General features: G+C 39.7%; 1 protein-coding gene across 13 annotated transcripts in view; it reads left to right on the plus strand.

Moving 5' to 3' along the window:
• sif (guanine nucleotide exchange factor still life) overlaps positions 1-27,509 on the plus strand; it is a 101,814-nt gene that overhangs the window by 17,276 nt on the left and 57,029 nt on the right. For 11 of the 13 annotated variants that reach the window (XM_087346792.1, XM_087346791.1, XM_087346779.1 and 8 more), the window contains 9 exons: positions 10,615-10,766; positions 11,586-11,770; positions 12,576-12,694; positions 13,522-13,720; positions 16,757-17,899; positions 22,281-22,337; positions 25,521-25,683; positions 26,436-26,621; positions 26,886-27,015. In XM_087346792.1, coding sequence (XP_087202918.1) covers positions 10,660-10,766; positions 11,586-11,770; positions 12,576-12,694; positions 13,522-13,720; positions 16,757-17,899; positions 22,281-22,337; positions 25,521-25,683; positions 26,436-26,621; positions 26,886-27,015 — 2,289 coding nt within the window. In that variant the 5' untranslated portion in view covers positions 10,615-10,659. Of the gene's footprint in view, positions 1-10,614; positions 10,767-11,585; positions 11,771-11,871; positions 12,017-12,575; positions 12,695-13,521; positions 13,721-16,756; positions 17,900-22,280; positions 22,338-25,520; positions 25,684-26,435; positions 26,622-26,885; positions 27,016-27,509 lie in introns of those variants that run through there. The other 2 variants (XM_087346798.1, XM_087346795.1) reach the window with 2 other exon arrangements.

Raw genomic sequence — 27,509 nt, forward strand, 5'->3', positions numbered from 1 at the left:
GTAACTTTAAAATTGCGTTATTACGAGACGTGTACTCTTTCTATGTTTGAATAATTTGAAATATAACAAAAAAATATGAAAATTACACTCGAACTGTCGTAATTTATGAAATTAACAGCGAAAAAATACAATTGTTTGTAAGTTAATAGGCGTCTTTGCAGTTGTTATCCGTTTCAAAGTGAAATCACTTTCTTTTATAGCCCATATTTTGTTTCCGGGGCCCTCGACAAAGATGTGATTAACCAATGCGACCCGCGACCCCAGGTTTCCAATTTATCTCTTACAGCTGATATTTACTTTCAAAATATGAGTCTTAAAACATTTTAACTCGATCATGTGTTTTTTATTATTTCGTGACGAATTTATAACTTGTGTTGGGCAAGGCCGTGGTCTAGGCAACACGGAGTTTTCCTCCGTGGCATCCCAACAATTACTCCATTCACACACAGAAGAAGGCAATGGCAAACCACTTCTGGATCATCTGCCAAGAACGTATATGAACAGGTCCCAGTCCGAGAAAAGGATGGAAGGATCCTGTTCATATGGACCTGTCGTCAGACAGAACACTAAATAATAATAAGATGAGGTGGTCTAGCGGTTAGAACGCTGGCCTTGTAATCCTGGGGTCTCGGGTTCGATTCCCGGCGGTGCCTGAATTTATAACTTGTGTTTGGCAAGGCCGTGGTCTAGGCAACACGGAGTTTTTCTCCGTGGCATCCCAACAATTACTCCATTCACACACAGAAGAAGGCAATGGCAAACCACTTCTGGATCATCTGCCAAGAACGTATATGAACAGGTCCCAGTCCGAGAAGAGAAAAGGATGGAAGGATCCTGTTCATATGGACCTGTCGTCAGACAGAACACTAAATAAATAATAAATAACAGAATCAGAACGGATACTCTAATGATTTTGATCAATCTCTGATCCCCACAATCCCAATTATGTGAGACCCTTCTTAATGTTATCCTTCTGTCTCATTCTTGGTCTTCCGGATAGTCATTTTTCAATATTCCCCTCCCAGCCCAAATTCTGTGAGCATTCCTTGTTTCCCCCCCACTCCGGTCCATCGTCCCCCCTCAATTTAACTTATTTTAGGTTTTCATTATGCAGTCCCTCCCCTAAATTAGACACTTAATCCGCCTCAAATCTCCGCTGAGCACGTTTTAAAAAAAATGATATTTATGTACCCTAAAAAGTGGGAGACTCAAAAAACACGAAATAACAGCCGAATTTTCTGTTTCGTGTGTTTTGAGTTTTAGAGTTTTTGGAAAGGAGACAGAATGATAAATTTTTTAAAACAATCATAGAATTTCTAGAAAGTTTCTGCTCTCTCTGTGTTCTCTCCTATGAAAATAGCATGAATATAAAATAGTTGTCCAACTGGTTCCAGTGTTTGCTGATGCACCAAATCATAAAATATTTGGGGTTGCTTCAACTTATTATGAACTCGGGAACATTAGATTAATACGGACCCCGCGAAACACCTCATGTATACACGTTATAGTTAACGTAATGAGTTTTAATGAGTATTTCGAATAAAAATATAAAGTACTTCTCTCATAAGTGGATCACGTGATTTCTTAGAATATATAATTATCAGATACTTGTTTAATAGTTAATCGATTACTACAGAATCTACGTACTGTAGATCAGTGATATTCAACCTGGGGGTACGTGAAATTTAAAAATATATATATATATATTATTTTATGATAAACACTGAATAATCAGTAATGTAATTTATTTAATTTATTTTAGATGTAGATTATATACTTTGTATAACTTGAATTATACACCAACAACTTTGGGGGTACAAAGTTGAAGAGAAATCATATCTGGGGGTACGCGAACAAAAAAGGTTGATGGTCCTTTGTAATGATTTATTTTTTGGTTGAGGTCTAATGGCTTAACGTGCCACGTGGTTTCGGAGGTAATAAGAATTTATGATGTGACACGTCCTCTCAAGCTGGAAGACCACAGTCAAAGATTTAAACCACAGAGGTCACCTCAGACCTCAGAAATAATTTCGTTCGCAGTTTGCAGTGGACGTGCCAAAGGAAGATTCAAAAAAGTTTTGTGTGAAGTTGACTGTGAACAGAATGCACTCAGTTTGGTATCGCATTTTAAAAACAGGAGAACAATTATTTGTTTGTTGCTATGGTAACGAATCCTTGTTCTAATTAAAGTCTGTGAGTCTTTGTATCTGTGGGTGCAGTGTTCTGCCAATGCTGTTCGGATCGTCTGAAATACATACTGCAGATTCGAGACCAGTCATTTGAATAAAAAGACGATTTTGTATTTATAAACTGGCAATCATGAGACAGGCTGATCAACCATTCAAGCAGTCTTGCCAAATTTGTAAACCGATTCATAATCTCAGAAGCAATTCTGAATTGGAACAGGCAAGAGTTAATGACGACGGTGATGAACGGGCTGAATGACTGCATGTGGTGGCTTCGAACAGATGTAGAAAGAAGCGGGCGTGGCCTATTATAATGCACTTGCCTGAACGGACTGAGGAAAATGATGAACGCCTTCTGCCAGGATAGCCGGCCTCAGAGATGGGACACGGAATAAAAGTGTCAACCACTCGAACGCGACGTTTCGTAAGTTAAACTAACCTAATCTAACCTGACGTAACCTAAACTAACCTAACCTAACCTAACGTAACCTAGCCTGACGTAACCTAACCTAACCTGACGTAACCTAAACTAACCTAACCTAACCTAACGTAACCTAGCCTGACGTAACCTAACCTAACCTGACGTAACCTAAACTAACCTAACCTGACGTAACCTAAACTGACGTAACCTAACCTAACCTGACGTAACCTAAACTAACCTAACCTAACCTAACGTAACCTAGCCTGACGTAACCTAACCTAACCTGACGTAACCTAAACTAACCTAACCTAACCTAACCTAACGTAACCTAGCCTGACGTAACCTAACCTAACCTGACGTAACCTAAACTAACCTAACCTGACGTAACCTAAACTAACCTAACCTAACCTAACCTGACGTAACCTAAACTAACCTAATCTAACCTAACCTAACGTAACCTAGCCTGACGTAACCTAACCTAACCTGACGTAACCTAAACTAACCTAACCTAACCTAACGTAACCTAGCCTGACGTAACCTAACCTAACCTGACGTAACCTAAACTAACCTAACCTAACCTAACGTAACCTAGCCTGACGTAACCTAACCTAACCTGACGTAACCTAAACTAACCTAACCTGACGTAACCTAAACTAACCTAACCTAACCTAACGTAACCTAGCCTGACGTAACCTAACCTAACCTGACGTAACCTAAACTAACCTAACCTAACCTAACGTAACCTAGCCTGACGTAACCTAACCTAACCTGACGTAACCTAAACTAACCTAACCTGACGTAACCTAAACTAACCTAACCTAACCTAACCTGACGTAACCTAAACTAACCTAACCTAACCTAACGTAACCTAGCCTGACGTAACCTAACCTAACCTGACGTAACCTAAACTAACCTAACCTAACCTAACGTAACCTAGCCTGACGTAACCTAACCTAACCTGACGTAACCTAAACTAACCTAACCTGACGTAACCTAAACTAACCTAACCTAACCTAACCTGACGTAACCTAACCTGACGTAACCTAAACTAACCTAACCTAACCTGACGTAACCTAAATTAACCTAACCTAACCTAACGTAACCTAGCCTGACGTAACCTAACCTAACCTGACGTAAACTAACCTAACCTGACGTAACCTATGTGGGTTTATGTGTTTGTTCGCTTGTAGCTCCAGAACGGATCTATCGATTTGCACCAAACTTGACAAGCTTATTACTTGAGACCAGGAGGGGAACACAGGCAGGGCAAAATGCCCTAAATTAGGTCATGAGTTCGATTTCCGATGCGGGCGCTTCCTGTATCTCGGAAACCTAGCACGATAGAAAAAAGACACCAAGACCATAGTCGTTTGCTTCGAAGAGGACATTACAGAAATAAAGATCAGAACTTGGAGAAATTGTTCTGGGTTCGATTCTTAGTAAAGTTCGGACGGTAATCACGACAGAAAAAACAGCCAAGACCAACGCTGCTTGTCTAGAAGCGATTATAGAAACAAACACTAAGCCACCGAAAACTGTCCCGGGTTCGAGTGTTTACGAGGACGTTTTATACAGCTCTAAATCTGAACGCAATGGAAGAACGGCTCCAAGGCAATTTTATTTTCGTTTCGGAGAGGATATTACAGCAACTAAGGCCAAAAAACCCGTAAAATTTCCTTTATTTGAATATTGATGAAGATTTTGGGTTTAGGGATAATTCTCTTTGACATTCAACGGTATGTGACCGTCGGGACGACATACGACAAAGCAGAGACTCCCGACGATAGGCGTCCCGACGCCGACAAGATTTGGTGTATTTATAGTAGATGAGCCTCGAGATATCCTGCGATACAACATTATCGAACCGTCGCTGAGCGTCTCGACGCCTACCGTCACAACGCCGACTTCAATTAGAAATGAAACCAAGAGGAACAATGACGCCGAGCGACGGTGTTTAGGGTTTGAACTGGGATCTCTTAGGATTCAGGGTGACGACGTAATGGCGAATGTAGTGGAAGGATATCGCAGGTGAAGAAATATCCTGCTGAGTCGTAGTACATGCATTAAGCTCTCCTCCTACGAGGGTCTCTCCAAAGCGGATTTGATTATACGCGGTCTGTCTGTTGTAGTAACTTGCGAGAAATACAACTGTACTGAGTTTGTGTGACCAAGTCGGTTTGTTTTGTTTAGCGTATGTAAGATTGTAAATATTCAGATCAACTTCAGTTTTGGCAAAGTTAAGTGGAGCATGTTATATGGAGTTAGATCTATGTTGCATGTCAGCAACGTCGACGCACTTAAATCAGTTTATTTTTGGGGCGGGGGGTAATTAATCTAATAGCAGAAAGATAATTCAGTTTATTTTATTTATTTAGTGTTCTGTCTGACGACAGGTCCATATGAACAGGATCCTTCCATCCTTTTCTCGGACTGGGACCTGTTCATATACGTTCTTGGCAGATGATCCAGAAGTGGTTTGCCATTGCTTTCTTCTGTGTGTGAATGGAGTAATTGTTGGGATGCCACGGAGGAAAACTCCGTGTTGCCTAGACCACGGCCTTGCCCAACACAAGTTATAAATTCGGGCACCGCCGGGAATCGAACCCGAGACCCCAGGATTACAAGGCCAGCGTTCTAACCGCTAGACCACCGTGGCAAGATTTATGGCTGGTGTCAAGCCTTTGTGCGTGTGTGTACCCACGTACGTTTGTATGTTAGGAACAGAGAATTGGGGTGGTTCATACCATCTCCTACGTTCTTTTTTTCGTCAAAAAGACACATAGGAATTCATTCTATGTTCTATGAATATTCAGCACTCCAATTTGTAGTTCTAACCCAGGCCGAAATTTTGACAGTTCTCTGACAGTGTATCAGGCAGTCAAAATAATTCACTATTTGCGTATTCGTACCGAAATCAGAACAACTGGAGCTTTTTTCAATCCTTTTATGGTTTATCTGCACAGAATGTAATTCGAATCGGTCTGGTCTACGCAGGAATTGAAGCTGTGTGGGTAGGTGACCCCTGCATGTGGTGTGTTTTTTATTAAAACGTTTAAATTTAGCTGGACGGACAGAATTTACTCGAATATAGAGCAAGATATTTCTTAAATTAGGCTTGTCGTGAATTTGAGCATTCACGCGTGTTAATAGCGTAATATTATGATCCTCAGGGCCCAGTTCAGTCACCTGGACCGTACGAAATATGAAGATTTTTTCCCCAGTGCGAAGTGAAATTACGAAATCTCGCATTGGATCGTCACATTCTTTTAGTTTTAAGACCTGAATGGTGCAGTTTCATGGCAGCAAACCTGTCTGTCTGTCTGTCTGTCTCTTGTCAGGTTCCCATCACGGTCCGACGCCCGGCTTGAGGTTTCTTGTGTGTTTGCCCCGTCTAGGGTCATTTAAAATTCGTGTTGTGTGTGGTCCCGAATATGAGTATTAACAAAAACACATACAGGGTGATTCAGTATTGACTTTCATAATTTTGAGGATAAATTTGCTCGTATGCGCGGTCTTCAGGGTCCAAGAAATGTGCAACACTTATCAATTTTAAAGTGCTGTAAATCAAAATGGACACGGATCAACGTATAGTTCCATTTTTACTTGTTTATAGTTATAAGACATCCTGAAACGTGTGGAAAACAACAAATGTCAAATTCTCGACAATACCGGCCCTGTGCGGCGTCCACTAGACCAGTGGTATTGAACCTTTTTTGTTCGCGTACCCCCAGATATAATTTCTCTTCAATTCTGTACCCCCAAAGTTGTTGGTGTATAATTCAAGTTATACATAGTATATAATCTACATCTAAAATAAATTAAATAAATTACATTACTGATTATTCAGTGTTTATCATAAAATAATATATTTTTTTTAAATTTCACGTACCCCCTAAGATGTCTTCGCGTACCCCCAGATATAATTTCTCCTCAACTTTGTACCCCCAAAGTCGTTGGTGTATAATTCAAGTTATACATAGTATATAATCTACATCTAAAATAAATTAAATAAATTACATTACTGATTATTCAGTGTTTATCATAAAATAATATATTTTTTTTAAATTTTACGTACCCCCTAAGATGTCTTCGCGTACCCCCAGATATAATTTCTCCTCAACTTTGTACCCCCAAAGTCGTTGGTGTATAATTCAAGTTATACATAGTATATAATCTACATCTAAAATTTATTAAATAAATTACATTACTGATTATTCAGTGTTTATCATAAAATAATATATTTTTTTTAAATTTCACGTACCCCCTAAGATGTCTTCGCGTACCCCCAGATATAATTTCTCCTCAACTTTGTACCCCCAAAGTCGTTGGTGTATAATTCAAGTTATACATAGTATATAATCTACATCTAAAATAAATTAAATAACTTAAATTACTGATTATTCAATGTTTATCATAAAATAATATTTTTTTTAAATTTCACGTACCCCCTAAGATGTCTTCGCGTACCCCCAGATATAATTTCTCTTCAACTTTGTACCCCCAAAGTTATTGGTGTATAATTCAAGTTATACATAGTATATAATCTACATCTAAAATAAATTAAATAAATTACATTATTGATTATTCAGTGTTTATCATAAAATAATATATTTTTTTTAAATTTTACGTACCCCCTAAGATGTCTTCGCGTACCCCCGGGGGTACGCGTACCCCAGGTTGAATACTACTGCACTAAACAGTCACCCATGCCACGCCCTTAGTAAGGTCACAGCCTCTCTCTCTCTGTCTCTCTCTCCTTTGGCTAGAAACTGCAAAACAAAGGAAATCTGGTGGATAAACCCAATCTTTATGCCAATGGTTAAATCTGATGTTAAAATTATTTCACTAATTATATTCAGCTGTATTTATGACGTTAGAGGTTAAAACACGTGTTACAGATTTAAAATATAATGTCCGGTGGTCTCTTCAACAGTCGTTAATACTCCAATTATTTTCAGCACTGAGACAGTCGCTGAGAATTCTAGTACCGTCGCGTTAGAGTCTGAGTGGTTGAAATCCCCATTTGACCCACGCAATTCGAAACTGTCGTAATTTGATTAAGTAGGATTACATTCTCGTTGTGTGTTGTATTAATATTCCCCGTATAAAGGCACTTTAAGGGAATATGGCCACGTCGCTGACCGTCGTCAGAAATCAGAACAATGTAGTAAAGCTGGTTTTATGTCATTCTTTATCAGATCTTCTTTTGTCACAGATAATAAGAAACATACCAACCTTGCCAAAAAAAATATACCAATTCATTGTTAAAGATTACTTTGCTGAATTAAAGGAATTGTTAATACGATTGGATATTACGGACAAGCCTGAAGGGATTTACGTTGTTCACGAAAGAGGGATGTGGTTTAAGTTTATTCTACGTAAAACAAAGATTTGTCAGTTTATGTTAGATTAAAAAATAACAATCTTATTTTTGTTCCTTTAGAATTAAAAACCGAAACAAAATTTTTAATAATGTTCGAAAACAGCACATATATTAATTCTTTGCCTTTATATTTGAATTTACATATTTCAGGAGGTATATTTTGATTAGCACGAAGTTGGCAATATTCTTTAATGTATACGAGCTACGTTAAGTTCTAATGGGTGCCATATTGTGTTTGTTTTGAAACCTTCTGAATATGACGAAGGAAGTTCCTCATTGTCTGGACCATCACAGCTTCTCACGACTAGAGTTTGTTATCTTATCGCTGTTAAGTAGCCTAAATACGTCGTTGAACCAGATCATCGCAGAGTAGCTTAAAGGTTGATTCACCTCTGAGATAAAACAAATATGGCGAAATTATCCGAAGTGGACCGCCTCGGAGCATCACAGGGGAAGTCCACACCCTTACGGACGCAAAATCAATGAGGGCGCTGGGCTGTTGCTGGTGCTGCCATCTGGCGGGCTGCTGCAGACTTTCCTATTGATCGGGCCGCGCCCGTCTCGTACGGGAGGACTCGTGGCCTAGCAGAGGGTGGAGAGAGGGGAGGGGATGGCAGATCATTCACCAGTTCTGATATTGATTTTCGGATAATTACGTTAAAAATGATTTTGAGAGATTTTGGGACAAATGAGATGCAGGATTAAGAATTCCTCAAATACGAAGGGACGGACAGAACTGATTTAAATATTTTTTTATCGACATGGAATACACCGCAGGGTTGTTTTGGTTCGGTATGTTAATTATTTTTGGACACCCTGTGTCAATGGTTTTTATTTTCCGTGTTGAGAGACGCGAAAATTGTTGTTTTCTGACAGTGACTTAGATGCCCCAGGTTACTTATTGAAGTATTTGCATCTGAATCTGTCGGTCTGTCCCCTCTCATGTTATTTTGCAGATACGAAATTTTTTTTAAAGGCGTGTGTCACGTGAAAATATTTTTGAGGTTCCCTGTGGTAAATCCACAATATATTTCTTTTAACAACTTTTTGTCTGGTTCGTTGTTTGGCTACTCTGGGTCTAATAATGGAAAAATTTGGAACAGGTTCGTGAAAGCAAATGTTTTTGTTCGAAAATGGCTGTCGTCTGGGTTGTAGCTCTGTGTAGTAAGTTTACCAACGTTTCAGAGGCCCTTGCTGTCTCCATCATCACGGTGATTAGTACATAATATTTTCTTGATCCGAACGGTTTCGAATGTCCGAACGTAGCCGTCAGTAGAATTTAAGGTTTTCGCGACACGGCGTTACAATACCGGAAGTCAGCCATCTTCTCACTCACCGCCGCCATAACCTCAAATCCTACGAAACCTTTGCTCTTGACTGTCCTGTTTTGTACTGTAAATAAAATTAGTAGGATACATTACATAAAATATACGAGGTGCGATCGGAAGGTTTCCAGACTGCGCGTATAAAAACCCGTACACTTATCTCAGATATTAAATTCATCCATCATCCTCGAAGTAGTTCCCCTGGGAGTGAACACAACGATCCCAGCGCCGCTGCCAAGCCTGGAAGCATCCCTGGAAATCTTTCTTTGTCAGCCTGTCAAGCACCATCTGCGATTCTGCCTGAATCTCTTGCCAAAGACTCGCCAAAACGGCTACGGAAACCTATGAAATGCTAAAGCAAGCATTTGGGGAGCCCGCAAACTTTTGTGTGGCATTCACGTTTTAAAAATGGCCGAACCTCTGTCGATGATGACGAGCGTTCTGGACGACCATCTTCGAGCACAACGCCCGAAAATGTTACGAAGATTCGGCAGGCCATTCACGAAGATCGACGTCGTACCATCAACGACTTGTGCGACATTGTTGGGATAGGCTATGGCACCTGTCAGCTGATTCTAAAGGAAGAACTCCACATGCGACGCATCCTGTCTGAGGACCAGAAGCAGAATCGACTTCTCGTTTGTCAGGAGCTCAAAGATCTTGCAAGAACCGACCCCAACTTCCTTTCTAAGCTCCGTGTGACTTCTTCCTCTTCCCAAAGATGAAAATTCAGCTAAAGGGAAGGAGATTTGAGACGATAGAAGAGATTCAGGCAGAATCGCAGATGGTGCTTGACAGGCTGACAAAGAAAGATTTCCAGGGATGCTTCCAGGCTTGGCAGCGGCGCTGGGATCGTTGTGTTCACTCCCAGGGGAACTACTTCGAGGGTGATGGATGAATTTAATACCTGAGATAAGTGTACGGGTTTTTATACGCGCAATTTGGAAACTTTCCGATCGCACCTCGTATTGTAGTAAACATGACAGCTACTTTGTGCCACGGACTTAATGAGAAACTTGTTGCATTCGACTGAGAACATCCATTTTTCTCTTAAGTCAGTGTTTCGAAAGAAATTTACCGAAGTCTTAAATTAAAAAAATTACTTAAATTTGGCGTACTCTTAGGAACCATTTCTAGTTCTCTGTTGCAATTCTAGAGTGCCTTAAAAAAGAAATTAACACTCCGAGTGTGTCGCGAGCCCCAGAAGGTTGAGACCCACTGGTGTAGAGAATTTGTACAAGACAAGTTTGCCTGCCTTAAAGTTCGTGTTGAGTGTGGACGCCTGGGGATGCTTTGCAGGCTTCGGAGATGTGGTGACGAAAACTTGCAGTGCCCGAGGACGCAATGGGGAATAAGTTGAGTTGCTCATGTGCGCCGCTCATCCGGAAGGCGTACCGATACGAGGACTCACCGTGGCAGACGTCCCGGCGTCGCGACGGCCACCTGCTCAGGTGAGGACCAGGACACACACACATTTGTATACCTCAGAGCGTCGTCAGCGAGTTCATTCACACTCTAACCTCCTCTGATCTGTGACGAAAGCTTTTCCAGCACACCAGATTCAATTTGAAATGAGTGTCAGAGATAATGTGTGTGAGATATAGGCTTAAATGTTTAAAAAATATATTTTAAGAAAGATTGTTTAATTTTAACCGTCTAATCACACTAAAATATTTTATTAAATATTAAAATATTATTATTACAATTAACATTTAATATTTAAAATATTTAAAATATATTAAAATGATGCTCTTTCTTTCGAAATGTTCGATTTACAATTAGAGCATCATCTTTTTCACGACATGTTTCGGTTTTCAATGAACCATCTTCAGGTGTGTAATCAATATAAATTTAAATGTAATATTCTAAATGCAAATGGACATCTGACGAAGGATTGCATTTAGAATATTACATTTAAATTTATATTGATTATACACCTGAAGATGGTTCATTGAAAACCGAAACATGTCGTGAAAAAGATGATGCTGTAATTGTAAATCGAACATTTCGAAAGAAAGAGCATCATTTTAATATATTTTAAATATTTTAAATATTAAATGTTAATTGTAATAATAATATTTTAATATTTAATAAAATATTTTATTGTGATTAGACGGTTAAAATTAAACAATTATAATCATCACAATATGACGCAACATTATCATCTTTAAGAAAGGTGTTTTGAAGGTGTGAACTCGATTCAGCTGGCTCAGTATAGGGAATTAATTTTTTATTAGCGTGGTAGACGTGATTTGTTTCGTCTGGTACAGGCTTTGGGCCGAGGTGTTCCATGTCAGTGCGAGTGGGGCAGGCACAGTGAAATGGCAACAAGTATCAGAGGACCTCGTCCCAGTCAACATCACGTGCATACAGGACTCGCCCGAGTGCATGTTTCACATTACAGCTTACAACAGCCAGGTTGACAAGATACTCGACGTTCGACTAGTCCAGCCAGGTAACATGTTGTGTCTGAACGTTTATATGGGCGCCATTGTTAAGTTAAGATCGAGTTCGTAAAGCAAGTAATAAATTGACGCTGTAACAAGTGTAATACGTACTGAGGAATGGATTGTTGGATTGTTTTCATCGGAGAGTCAGACTGTTATTTCACTTGGTGTTTTAAGATACGGGGTAAAGTCTCTTAACCTGAATCATTGTGGAGACCTCAGAAATATTACTGCCAACTAGACATCAAGCGAAGGTAGGTGATAAACAAACATAATTATTTTCCCATGCTTTGTGTCTTATAAATTACGTAGTGATTATCAAAATACAAGAGCCAGCAGGTTAATTTAGTGTGTTGGTGCTACTGCTGTTGTCAGTAACTTCAATAGTTCTGAATGGCTGCACAAACAGTGATATCCAACCTCGTCTTTATTTATTAGAAAATTTACCTACTGCTTGTACCGACCTCAGAAATTGTCCACAGCCGTCTCCTTGATGTTCGTCATTTGTTTCCACATGCAATGTTTGGTTGTTAATTTTTCATTGTTTAATGATTATTTTTCAATGTTTAATCTATTTATAGACCTTTATTCATTCACCAAGGTCATCTCTTGGTGGCCCAGTTCGCCCTGAAATCGTGTTGCTTTCGTTAAGTCTAAAGTGTTCTGATTATGGTGTGTTGTAATCTGAGAATAAACAGTAGCATTATCTTAAGTTATCCACCGGCAAAAGCCGATTGCTATGCCACACAAATAAACATCGAAACATATTTTAAACTTCTCTTTTAAAGTGTCCGACTGTAACTCTCGTTACAGGAACGCGTATTGGCCAAGCATCTGAATGCTTTGTGTACTGGAAAGACCCGATGACCAATGATACATGGGGTCTCAACTTCACGTCACCAATAGATGCCAAACAATTTAGGGAATGTTGCGTAAGTACTGGTTTATGCCTAGAATTATTGAGCACAAAATTTAATTTGAAACAGGTTAGCTGATCCCCATCTGCAGAGTGATCTCCTGAGTAAGAAGTAAGTATGCTGACTGCTACACAGCGACGTGCTTTAAGATAAAACCCACACAGAATAAAGTTAAAATTGAAGTTTACGTTAATATTCACCGTGCTGTGACCGAGATATCTCGATCAAAAAATAAAACATTGTTTCTGACTTGTTTAAGTTGAAGTCGTGTATTTGAGACTGCACAATGCTCCCACAGATTTAGGTGCCACCTTAAAAATAATAAAAAAAGGAACTGGAACATATATATATGTATGGGTATGTCAGAATTGGAATAAAAGTTCTCACGGGTGAGATTCAAGATCTGACAGCTGTTAAGTACAAGGACAGCTGTCTCGTGTGTTGTACCACGTGATCTGGTAGATATCAACTGAGTTTTCAGAGCAGGTCATGGCCGCCATTACCTGCCCAATGAGTGAACGAACCTAACCTAACAAAAACCTGAGTAAGGGCTGAGTCTTGCTCAGATAAACCACTCCTGCATTTGAAACAGTTTGAATTTGATAACAGTGCCTTGAAATCTGTATTTGGAGATGTGGTTATGTTAGAAACTTATAGTATCTTCGCCTAAGACAATAATGTAGACGATTATGACTTCAGTGGTACATCACTTCCGGTTTGGGACTAAAAAAAATATCAGTCGCTTGATTTTCGTTGTAGAGTGTACAGACGGAAGACAGTGTTTTGTTAAATTAAACTTATGGAGGGAAGTTTTTCAGTTATAATAAAATGGTTTGTTCCAGTCACCATCTTTCAAATTCTCACGAAAGGCGTCCTCGTCGTACTCGCTGAAGCTGGATCCACCGAACAAGCAACAGAAGAAACCGAAGCGGAAGCCCTTGTCGACCCCGGCCTCGCCAAGTCGGTCACGTGAGCCTCAGTGCACGTGCATGACCGCGGAACAATACGAGCGCCTGCGCACACAGGACCCGCGTTACAAAGGTAAAGAACGTTCTTAAAAGCTATTAGAAGAAGTACGAGTTTCTGATTCTGCATGTCGGCCATCTTTATTTTCAGAAAGGAACCAGTTACAACAGCAGCTCTGCGATGCATGAACTTTTGAGGTTAAAGATCGCTCTCAGTCTGATGATAATAAATAATTAATTGTTAGGGACAGTGATGTTAAATGTTGTATGACAATAGTTATAAATATTCTTACATTTCTCGCGCGTAATATTTTTCGTAGATTAAAAGTTACAAGGATGCAGAATTTTTTTTTGTTACGTAATCAAACATAACCTAAGACTGACTCAATGGAGTAGTATCCTCCTTTCGAAAAGCTAATAGTCACTTAGCTAGTCAAAAAATTCAGGACCCCCCGCCCCACACAGAACCGATGAGCAGATGAATTAAGTCCACTCCTTGTCATCCTATTTTTTTCAGAACCATTTAATATTATCCTCAAATTTATGTCAAGATCTTCCAAGTGATGTTTCTTGTTCATGTTTTTGAGCCGAAATTATGAACATTTATCATTACTCCGTTTATCTCATTCTAGTGGTTGTTGAAGAGTTACCGTAACTTAATCCAAATATTCTCCTTAGCGTCCTTCATCTCAAAAATAATTTACATTCTTCCCTCAATACGAGAAACGAATTTTTACGCTCGTGAAAATAGCGGCTAAGTTTCAAGTTTTGCATTTTTAAAATTTTATATTTTTAGGTTACAGATGGGAAAACAGAAGGTTCTTTACGAAATGTTAGCAACCAATTTCTTGAATTTGGTCTCTCAACCTGCCTTTGATTTATTAAATAAGAGTAATTTTTATTTCCCATATGTTTACTGACGATAATGAATGTGCAACCAACCTCATATTTTTATTAACGGTACAAATTTGTGCCAGAAGCCGGTACGTCCACTTTGGATTCTGGTTTTCTTAAACCATTTCAAAAGCAATGACGTGAAGTGGTGATGAATTTTCTCCTAGTCTTATTTCGTTTCGAACTGAAATTTTATTACGCAATTTTTTTTACTATAGTCTTTATTTAAATATATTTTAATTAGCCTGTAATTTTTATGGTTCCAAATTAATAAAAATGCTGTACAGTATTTTTCTGGTAACTGAAATGGAGGCCATTTTGAAATCTTCGTGCAAATGGCCGATTATACTACGATTATTTCTTAAATATCTCACAGATTCATAGTATGTGATGAGTGGTTGATCTGTCACTTTGAAATCTACACTGACGGAGTTAAAATCGAGGAAGGAATGTTCAATACGTCCGTGACTGATATTATTTGATATCACATTAGTCTGTTTTATAACTTTTTTTTATAAGTACAAAAAATAATATATTTCTTCCAATGCTGGGGCAATGCTTTCATTTTCCAAATATAACTACGAAGTTTATAGATCTCAATTCAATGTTTTGTCTATTGCTTGGGTTAATTCTGCCAGAATTCTTTCGGAACTTCGCGATTTTCGTTTTTTAACCTCTAAATTGCTACACGGAGCTACAACAGAAGACAGCCATCTTCAGTCTCGCCTCTAATCCGAAACAGATAATGATAGACCAGTTTTCGAACGCGTGTCTCTGATTCTACGAGAAGTAAAATTGCTAAATAAATATCAAATATTGAAATTTAAAGCTTACATATTAGTTTAATATAATTGTTGAAACAAATTGAAGCAAAACTAATAATAGTTTAAATACTGCACTCGAATCGATAGATCGATTATTGCCATAAAACTCGCAAGGGTCGAAATCCATCAGTGGAAGTGCGAACGCCCGCAGGCATTTGTTTCACGCCGCCATTTTATTTCAACAGGAACAGCTTACAAGAATATTTGACAGTTCTCAAAGGAAGAACTCAGAATTCCAAATTTTGACTTTAATAAGATTCGCTGTAAGATTTGGAAAACTGTCGTGGCCAAATTTAAGATACTGGAATGACAGAGGAAAACCACGAGACATCAGTCAGACAATCTCCGGGCCGAAAGTTTTAGATAGTAAATTTTAGTTCAAAGTTAATGTATTTTAATTTATTCTAATTTTTATTCGTAAGATATGGGAGTTGCAGTAAATATTGAAGTTCAGATACTGAAGGAGTTTCATATTATCCATTATCTGAATTTTTTTTTTGATTAGAAGGATCAGGGATCTGAATTAGCGTTTAGGATACTAATAGAAGACTTTAAAATATTTTACGTGGATTTTGACATATGAGCTACGTTTTGATTTACGTAATGTTGAAGGGATTTTTGCATGGAAGTGTAGGGTAACAACCTTTTATAGTAATATTCTTTACTGTATTTTCCTAATTCCTGTCGTTTGTTCATTACAATTCAGGCACTGCAGTCTAAAAGCCTCTGGTTTTCTCGCGTTAGTCTGAATGACTCAGAATTGCAGTATTTTTTACAGATCCCAAATCATTTTCCTCAGAGCTCTGTCGCTAATACGAGTATGTTGAGGGGAAAAATTCCTCAGGATCTCTCAACTGTATATACATAGTTCACCGGGAGGTTCCTGTAAAACTCGTAGGGAATTTTGCTAGGATGAATCAAACATAACCAAGTTCGAAGTTGAACAGTTACAGAGAAGGAAAATGTTAATAAAAAAGAGTTTTTTATTAACAACTAAACCATTAAGCACGGAAAATGAAATTACTCTTGGCTTTTGAAAGTGTCCTTCTTGGGATTCTGTGTCCTCCTCAGCGCGGCTTCAGAATTCCACGCTCGCTTTGCCACTGCGAAATACGACGAAGCAACGTGAGTCTTCTGTCAGCCGAGGATGAAGGCAGCAGGTCTGAAAATGTTACAAGACGCAAGATCCCAGATGACAGCTTTAAGATTATCTCGAGAGTGTCTCTGCAACTGTCCAGCTTCTGATCGGAAAATGTTCGATTGGCCCTACAACTTTGGCAGAAACCTTCTCGGCGTTCTTAACCTCTGACCTCTCTTTGCCGCATGCCGCATGTCTTTTGTTTCACAATGTGTAAAGGACAGTAGGGGCGTAGGTACAGTTGCCGGTGTCGCAGGTTCCGCGACGCTCCCCCGCGCTCAGACGCGAGCGACGGAGACGGATCCCAGCGCCCGCGGGGACAAAGTGACTTCGGCGACGTCGAGCACGTCTCTGTACGATAACGTGGGCAGCGGAGGGAAGCCGACGCCCCAGCAGCAACGCGGTACGGACGCCGCGCGTCAGACTAGAGACCGCGGAACCCAACAGCAGAACCAGGACATCGCTCAGACGACGCCCTCTTCTGCCGCCACGACGTCTTCCGGGAAGACGTCCGTCGGCACTCAGAACCACGTGGGCTCGCAGGTTGGCCAGGAAACTCACGAGGCGTCGAAGAGCGAGGGCACTCAAGCTGGTGGCACCTTGCAAGGCAGCAAGAAGAAGGAACAACACCACATCCTGACCGCCTCCAAGTCTATAGACTACCCCGACATGGACATGGTACGAGAAGCCGAGCTCCGCGCGGCCCACCACCTCAACGTCAACAACAACAACAACGACAACAACAACAACAATAATAATAATAATAACAACAACAACAGGAGAGCCAAGAGTAAGAGCGCGGATGACATGAACGTCGGAGGTCGAGGCGAAGGGAACATCAGCCTGGACTCGGACACGCTGAAGAGGATGCTGAAGCCGATGACGTCGGCGGAAAGCCCCGTCACTTCCCCGGAAATGACCCGTCGGAGGTGCAACTATTACAACAGCCATCACGGCGGCAATAACAACGGCCGCCACGTGCTGTCGGAGCCGGAGTCGAATCACCACCACAAGATCTCGGGAGGAAGATTCTCCGGCTCGAGGTCCTCGCACGAGATCGGACGCGGCGGAGGCGGATATCCTGGAGGACGCGGCCTGTACCTGGAGCTGGAGAGGAATGGAGGCGGAGGCGGTGACTTATCACCGCCCTCCGACAACGTCCTCTTCGACAACCAATGCTACGCCACGACCCCCAGCTCGAGTAACGGCAACTCGGACCTGGACCAGCCGTCGCATTACCACAACTCGACGTCGACGCCGACGCCGGGCTCGCCCACCAGCCGCCTGCTGCTCGAATACGAGATGCATCTGAGGAATACCTTAGCCAAGGGCATGGACGCGGAAAGTTATAGTCTGCACACGTTCGAAGCCCTGCTCACACAGAGCATGGAGAACCTAGGTAAGTGACTTTTTCAGTAACGGACGTTAGCGCTCGCTCTGCAGGGTGTTTTGTATTCCGTTGCACAGACTGTCCCCCCCCCCCCCACTCGCGTCTGCGCAGACGTCACCTGATTCAACGATAAAAGACGCAGCGATAGACATGAGATTAGTAATATTATTTTTTTTGGGGGTGGGGTGGAAGACTCTTTCTATATTTTGAAGTATCAGGGGGTGGGGCTGCATCTCGGAACGGCGAAGGCTTCTCGTCGGCTACAGTACTTATCGTTTCGCGTGCATTGGTTTTAATCATTCCGACTTATTTATTTATTTATTTAGTGTTCTATCTGACGACAGGTCCATATGAACAGGATCCTTCCATCCTTTTCTCGCACTGGGACCTACATTCCGACTGTCTATTTATATATGAACGTAAAGATAACGACACGAGCACGACACGAGCACGACACGAGCCCTTGACGATTTTTCAGAAAATATTATTCAACGTTTTTCAATGGAACTGTTTTTATATTGACTCCGAGGCTCGTCCGTTCCACGGCCGAGTCTCGCCCGACTTACGTTTCCAAAGATATTTTTCGTAAAAAGTTCCATTGAAAAACGTTGAATAATATTTTCTGAAAAATCGTCAAGGGCTCGTGTCGTGCTCGTGTCGTTAACTTTACGTTCATATATAAATAGACCCTAACACGTGTCGTGTTCTGTGGTGTTAACACGTTCTGACCTTTTGTTTGTGCAAGTTTTGTTTACAGAGTAGTGACAAGTGTATATAAACAGTAAATTACGTTCCATTGTTAGAGAAATGTTTTTAGAACAGGTAGTCCAGAGATTCGCTGATTTTCTTGTTATATAGGATATAAACATTACGAACAAAATTCTCGTGTGGTATGAAAATTAAACGCGTTTGGTTAGGTCTTATGATCAAGTTTTTGCGACCTACGTCTCACACATTATCAATTAGGAGTTCGTGAGTAGCCCGACAGATGTCGTTCGGTTTCAGTCAACACCTTTGTTGACGTTTGCCTTCCAAACACCGTACGAAGTCTCCCTTTACAGCGTAACCCCAGATCTAAACTCGTGAAACCACAACGCACATTCAACTTTTCCTGCATGAGACGCCATTTTAACAACTTGTGAGTGTAGCGCCTCAGGTGTAGGAATTTGGAAACTGTATTAACTGTGTCACATAACCTATTCAGTCGCGTTTAGTTTTCGATTCATGAGCAGTGTTACAGTAAAATGGTACAAATTTCGTAGCTTACTTTGTATGATTATTAATGTATTGTAAGCAGCGTTAAATTTGTTTAATTACTTCACTATTAAACGTGTTAATTGAGTTAATTGACTAGGCTAATTATCGTAATTATTCTGAAACCACGGGCCTTACAGAAGGAACTGTTTTAACTTTCTGGCAGCGTAAATCCGAAGGGACGATTTTTCCACCATCAAAGCTCGTGATTGGAGACGATCCTGAGCCAGTTTGTTCCAAAACCATTTTTCCATACTCTCACGTCACTTCCTTTAACATGAATCTCGATGTTATCATTCAAACTTTTTACATCAGACAGTCATTTATTAAGATGATTGCACTAAAATTCATAACTAGTTTATGTATTTATTTATCGTTTACGTAACGATTTAATTAATTATTCTGTCAGTAGGTCGATGATAGGATGATTAATGAATGATTAATGTAGGTGTTAATAGGACAGAGACTACCGGTAGGCTGTTATAAAGGTTTTAGTGGCCCTAATAATGTATATATTGACTAGCTGATCAACTGTTAGCGTCTTACGGACTCGTCTTCATGGAGTTGGTTTTTTTGGTTACGTAGCTTGCTGTGGTCACATCGTGTTCCTGGGGGCATATCGAGCTCAATTCAGATCTTTTTCTTACAGTTATCAGGATTTCAAGTCGGAGGCGAGGCAAGGAAATATCAACAAATACCACATTATTTGCCTCGTAAGCCTGTACTGTGGTTTGAAATTCTCACAGCATCACTTGGAGGGCTGTGTATTTTTCTGTAACGCGTCTCTGTTCAGTTCTAGATATATTCCCCTGTTCTTGGCCTTATCTCCGGTGGTCTGCTTGCCGGATGCACTAATTAGTGCTACTTTGCGATGTTAAAGTTGTATGTGGTCTAGGCTCCGTGCAAGTAAGTTAAATCTTACCGAAAGATACACGTTCAGAAGAACTGTTTTCAGTCGTAATCGCCAAGAAACTCTTTAGTTCATTGGGCAAAGTGACCCTGGACCTCCAGTGAACGTGGCTGACAGCGAGACAATTAACTTGCTTTACAAAGGACAAATTCTTTTCTCCAAATTCGTTCTTTTTATGAAGATGGCTGTCTTCTGGGTTGATGCCAACTGTATGTAGTAGTGTGGTCGAAGTTTACTGACGTTTTAGAGGTGCCTACTGCCTCCATCATCCTGATGATGTAATTTATTTAACAACCGAAGTACGACAAATGCATGTAAATAATTTATGTCACAGATGTATAGGCTACGTACTGATGCAATGCTGTTCGCAACCCCCCAGAGCCTTAAATTCTTTATCCTTGTATACAATTAAATATTCATCGTGTTAAGTTTGTTTAAACAGAAGTCGATGGGACTTTTGCCGATTTCGACAAAGGCTGTAGAGATCTCGGCCTATTTCAGCTTCCAATAGTTAGGAATTGTATTTGATCAATGTGAATCAGCATTTATTTCGCCCGGCAGGTTTTGTGTAGTCTTTCAGTACTGTAAAATTTCACATAAATACTCTCAAGTGTACGAAGAGACAGTCATTTAAACGCAGTACACAAATGGTACGGCATACGAGAGTGACATTGTTTTGGATCGTGTTCGATATATCGAAGTAATCCACTTTTCGCGTTGCCAACCTTATTTCTGTTTCTTTCTTGTTTTTTGGGTCTTTGTGGTGTGGTGCTTAGATAAATTTACCTTTCGTTTTGAAGATAAGATATAAGGAATCCAGAAGAGTAAAATAATATTTGATTTAATTTTAGGAAAGCAAACCAGGAGAATGGAAAGTCCGTGCTATTTCCAAAATCTGTATTTGTGAAGTACAGCACTGCATTGGACCATGTGAATGGCTGCGAAAACAAAATGACATCGAGAAATCTCAGACAGTTCGTATGACCGCGACGGAAGTCGATGATATAAATCAGTTTCGAACAGAAAATTCTTTTATGAAACAGTTGAAATCCGTATCGACATTTCTATCTTTGCCGACCAAAGCGTTGCTTGGTCGTCAGCACCTTGAACTACAACACGCCCTGCTGGTTGTATCACGAACTACTACGGTTTCGTACACACGATGCGCGGATGGTATTTCATTGATACGAGTTGTGCGCAGACGAAAATCTCCGGGAAGGGCAAATCTCGAACTTCGTCAATACCGCAGGAAACCAATCCCACGCCCCAAACCAGGACACGTGTGATTATAGTGACGTTTAATTTTGAAAAACACTGACGTAGACAACTGGTCAATGCATTAATGTCAGGCTCATGTTTAATTTGATATTTCCTTGTGATAACGACCGATTCTAAAGACAATCAGTAATATCTAGTTTTTTTTAGAAATAGGTCTAATTTCGCAATTAAAACTCGCTCAATGAAAATTATATTTCTTCCTCCAAAGAACTATTAAGGTGTTTTTGTGTTCTGACTTTGGCTACGTCATGTTTGATGAACATAACCTCGATTCTGACTTTGGCTACGTCATGTTTGATGAACATAACCTCGATTCTGACTTTGGCTACGTGAAGTTTGATGAACATAACCTCGATTCTGACTTTGGCTACGTCATGTTTGATGAACATAACCTCGATTCTGACTTTGGCTGCGTCATGTTTGATGAACGTAACCTCGAAAGATTTGCATGACCGCCATTATTTTTAACTGCTATCTTATAAAAGTATTTGTTACAGAATTTATAGCCTATATATGTTTATGATCTGTGTTCATATCACATTTTAAATTCCTGACTTCATTTCAATAATTATCGCTATCAAATCCAGCCTCGAACCCAATGAGTACTGGATGGCTGAGAATTCATGATTCAATTTCGGATATTTCGAGCTGTAAAGGAGGCCAGAGCTCGAGACTATCTCTCTAGTCTGTCTAGTGTCAGATTATAACAAAGTGTTGTTTACTTAAAATGTATTATTTGGTCACTGGGAGTCTGTGTTTTAATGGAATACTCGCAATGCAGAGAAAAATACGATGGGAGTTATTTAATATAGTTAGATTTGTAAATAGTATTTTTATAGTCAGAAACACTACGTAAGGAACTCTAGGATTGTAGACGTAATATATTTATTTTTTAAAAAAGTGTAATTTTGAAATGCATCATGCAGAAATATTTGTAACGTGTTGCAGAGTTTGCAGAGAGCTTACCAGGGTCAACTGCACGAAGTCCCTACCCTTCCAGGAGACGTGAGTATTTTCTGTTGTTCTAAATTTTATATTTGTTTCTGTTAATTTTTTTGTACGAGGTTATAAATACCACGCAGAATAATGCATAAATGCCTCCATAAGTCAGCAAAGAAGTAGACTTGAAATAAATTCAGATAAAAAATTTGTCTGTGAGCATGATAGGAAATTAAAATACGTAACCGATAACTACAGTAAGTTTTTTTTATAATGAATCACTGGATAAAGTACATTCTTAATGAAATGAGGAAAAGAAATTCTGGAAATTATTTTTATTATTTATTTCAGTGACAGTTTGTTTAAGAATCGTCTCAAAATGGTTCTGATGATTGTAGACTGTGTTACAGTTGGTATCACTAGATGTCTGTATTTTACCCGTCGTCTGAAGATCGCGCTGGGGGAAATAAAAGATATTTTGAATGGGTTTTAAACAAGGCTCCAAAGAAATAGTTTGGCCTGAGGTGGATGAACGTATTTTTTTAAAAAAAAATAATTGTATAAATATCACTATGTATAAAATATGGCTGCCACGGTGGTCTAGCGGTTAGAACGCTGGCCTTGTAATCCTGGGGTCTCGGGTTCGATTCCCGGCGGTGCCCGAATTTATAACTTGTGTTGGGCAAGGCCGTGGTCTAGGCAACACGGAGTTTTCCTCCGTGGCATCCCAACAATTACTCCATTCACACACAGAAGAAGGCAATGGCAAACCACTTCTGGATCATCTGCCAAGAACGTATATGAACAGGTCCCAGTCCGAGAAAAGGATGGAAGGATCCTGTTCATATGGACCTGTCGTCAGACAGAACACTAAATAAATAATAAATAAAATATGTAGTTCTTTAACAAATTGTTATAATCCCCTTCCTTAAAAAAATATCGAATTTTGTGTTCAATGGTGAGATTCCCTCGACCTTCGAACTTTTAAGGAATTGGTCAAAGGCGCATTTGAGGGTTTACTGTCTCCTTCGTACCACCCAATCACACGCCTCTAAAATATTTTATTTGCTCGGAGTAAGAGGCAGTGTTTCACAGCCGTCGAATCAGCTGATAAAAAAGTCTCTATCAACTTTCGTGCTCAGTGAGTTGATTACTTGCATGTCTTGAATTTTAAAATGTGAAATTATCATTTGTTTTTAAACCGTGCAATGAAATTGATTGAGATTGAGGTAACGATCCAGAATGGAGGTTGGATGGGCTTCAGAGTCGGTCAGAACGTAGAGAGTTTGTCGGTTCATTAAATTGGCCGTCTTTGGAATTTATATTAAATGATTAATTTCTTAATTTCAAGTAAACTATGGGATGATGGAAAAATCACGCGATCTTTTCGTGACAAATGTTCTATTTGTCACGAAATAATTACATTGAAATATAAAATAAAAAAAATCACCGTCGTATTAAGTGTTGTAAATGTCCAGTACATTCGACATCGTCACTGAACACCGATGTGTCCACCGGATTTGTTTCTGTCCCGCGCGACTCCGGTGTCAGTGAAAAGGTTTTTTTGGTACCGGAGTATCGGGAAATTAATCCCTGGAAGTTATTCTGCTAGGTTAATAAAGAACGAGATGCCAATTAGTTTTCGACAGTGAACATTCTGAAGGAGTGATGATTGCAGGTTAGAATATCACGTGACCTGCGTGGGCCCTCGTACAATCACAACTATCAATTAACCCTTTGAAGCCGAAGATCGTCTGAATATTATTTATGAATTCAGTCCGTACCGCGAAGAAAACACTACACCTCACCATTACGAAAATCAGCTGGTTAACCCTTTGAAGACGAAGCTCGTCTTCATAATATTTACGAATCCAGACCGTACCGCGAAGAAAACACTTCACTTAACCATTACGAAAATCAGCTGGTTAACCCTCTGAAGCCGAAGATCGTCTTCATAATATTTACAAATCCAGACCGTACCGCGAAGAAAACACTTCACTTAACCATTAGAAGTCGAATCGAACATCCCGGTCAAAGCCTTAATATTTCTATTGGTCGCTTTGTATATTTTGCAGTATTTAGTCAGGATCTAACAGTGACTTATCACAACATCCTAAGTTCTGGTAAACTTGCAAGGTTTCCGAATAGAAATATCCATTTTACGTGTCATATTCTAATTCAACATGGAGGCCATCTAGACGTAAAGATTCTTAAAATAGTGTAGTTGCGTCATATTGTGATTTATTGAATTAAAATTAAATTAAATTATTTGGTTATTCCGTCAAATCACAATGTATTTAAAATAAGATAATTAAAATAATTAAGATATCATTCTGTGTTCCATATCGAATAATCGATTTACAATTGGAACAGTTACAACATGTTTCGGTTTTATTAAAACCATCATCAGGTGTAAAATTATATTAAATTTAAAACTCAATTACAATTTTTTTTACAATTTTTCGTAGTGTAGTTTTTTTTGGAGGTCGTGTCCAGATATTTTCATATAATGGATTCAGTATTAAACCTTGATCGGATACGGTAATACTTCTAAATTACCTCCAGACACAACTGTGTTGTCTACTATTTCATCTCTGACCGATGTAAACATCAAAAGCATCACTTCAAACAATAAAGTTGATCCATTATATGAAAATATCTGGACACGACCTCCAAAAAAAACTACACTACGAAAAATTGTAAAAAAAATTGTAATTGAGTTTTAAATTTAATATAATTTTACACCTGATGATGGTTTAATAAAACCGAAACATGTTGTAACTGTTCGAATTGTAAATCGATTATTCGATATGGAACAAAGAATGATATTTTAATTATCTTATTTTAAATACATTGTGATTTGACGGAATAACCAAATAATTTAATTTAATTTTAAGTAAAGATTCTCTTGTTCTAGACAATTTCTCGGTTACCCATAACGTGTGATTCTTTTCAAGATTAATATTTTAACGAGTTGCTTCTCAAACGACTTTTCTGATCCACGCTGTGGACCACAGTCGCTTTCATCTGACGATAACAAGCAAAATCTATTGAGATGTTGATCATTGTCTTTTTGGATTGTGACGTTCTGCAGGTGGTTAAAAGTTCCCCGAAAGATAAATACACACCTTCAGGATATCACAATCCACGTTTTCGTCTTTGTGAAAAATCAGAGATTGAAACGTATTACCCCCGGATGATTTATTCCGCCTACAAGTTCCGGGCCACGCCGTTCTCTTGTCTCCGCAGGTCCGTGTAGCAGCGCCAGTATGAACAAGTCCTCCACCTTGCCTCTGCCACATCGCATCGGCCTTGATCGACCCACTGACCGCGAGGGTTACTACAGTGACCGAAACGAACTCATCAGAGAGCGAGAACGAGAAAGGGGCTACCTCAGCGACCACAACTCCAGGTACGCCCGCACGCCAGAGGCAGGTGGCCTCAGCGGTACCCGAGGCCCTCATTCCTTCACTCGTCTGTGTCCTTGTTTCACGTAAACCAAAACGATACTGACGTAGGCGAAACACACGGTTTGGTCCCAGGTATTTTACCACCCAGGCTCATGTCGTGTGGGTTTTAGGGTCTCATTACCAAGGGGTAAGTCAGCCATTTTGTGGGATCGCAATTTGATTTGATTGGATTCAAGTGGCCACAAAATTTAGCCACAAGTTCTTGACTATGTAATTTCTGATAAGTTATATCGAAGTTTAATGTACAGAGTGTTCCTCTTGTTGGTGATTAACTCAAGGATGTAGTGGGTAGAACAGAATACGCGAGAAATTTCTGCATATTTTTGTAAAACAGTGGTATTCAACCTGGGGTACGCGAAGACATCTTAGGGGGTACGTGAAATTTTTAAAAAATATATTATTTTATGATAAACACTGAATAATCAGTAATGTAATTTATTTAATTTATTTTAGATGTAGATTATATACTATGTGTAACTTGAATTATACACCAACAACTTTGGGGGTACAAAGTTGAAGAGAAATTATATCTGGGGATACGCGAACAAAAAAGGTTGAATACCACTGTTGTAAAAGACCACTTGGCGGACTAAGACGTAGGTGGGAAGATACAGAGAATGTAATTTTACAAAAAATTTGTGAACGTGGCAGGGTTTTTGTAAAAACAGGGAATTTCTCGATTGCCTCGCCGCAGGTGCACGTCCTGTCTCGGAGAATCTGCCCGTGCCCAGTGGTTCCGTCACTCCGATGGCTGGAGGTCGGGCTCCGTGCAGAGCACTCACAGGCGCTCACCTTGGGACTCTCTGCCCTCCCTGCGACACGAGGGCAGTCTGGGGGACAGCGGATACAAGTCCAACCGCGCGGATTCATTCGAGCAGAGGCGAGTTCCCATTCCATACTCCAAACAGGCTTTAAACTTTTACAAATTTACTATAATTCAATCTTTTTTTTAAATTTACACGGATTAAAACTTGATTATATTTGGTGGTTGGAGGTTTGAGCCTAGCGTTGGGTGTATTTCTATCTGTATTCATGTTTATCGTGAATTTACGTGTAATAATTAATATCGCGTCCTCACAAGAAGTAGGAGCTTTTATGGGCGTTGAATTCAGACGAAACTTAGAATTTGACGGTGGTTGTGCAGGGGGCTGTTTGACCGCCAGGACAGTCTACGTTCTGACTACATGAGTGACCGGGAGTCTCGCTATGGCATCGTGCAGCAGGCGTCCATCGAGAGCACGGATTCACGTCTCTGCTATCTTACGTCATCTGAGGTAAGGAATTACTGAAATATCATTTTATGTGCTCGGAAAAACTCAACCTGATGAAAGCATTTCTCCTTCCTGTTGGTCTCTCTCCTGGTTTAAAGTTGGAAGAGTCGGATATTCTCCGTTGGGAAACTGAGATAATTTTTTTTTCCAGTCTTTAATTAACAAATTATAACTATTTTGAATTATTCCAAACTATTGACGTTTTTATGATTTCGTAAAATGCTTACGTGAACTTACGCTGAAAGTTCCTCCATTTTCCTTTATCATCAAAAATATATTCAAATCCTGGACATTTTCTGAACTTAATTCTGTTTTTAGTTAGGTTTATTTCAGAATCACACTCTTACGGTAAATATATTTTAACGCTTTAAACTTTAAGTGGTAACTGTATGTACCGACTAATTCGACATTCGGTTTGTGAAATTTCTCCGCAGAATATATTTAAGGGTTTCAAGCGATGCTCAGAATAAGAAGTGATTATTTTTCTAAACGTCACT

Source organism: Zootermopsis nevadensis, unplaced genomic scaffold, assembly GCF_977971745.1.
Source record: "Zootermopsis nevadensis isolate Lab colony 2312 unplaced genomic scaffold, Znev_1.0 Znev_ptg000001l, whole genome shotgun sequence".
Lineage (NCBI taxonomy): Eukaryota > Metazoa > Arthropoda > Insecta > Blattodea > Termopsidae > Zootermopsis > Zootermopsis nevadensis.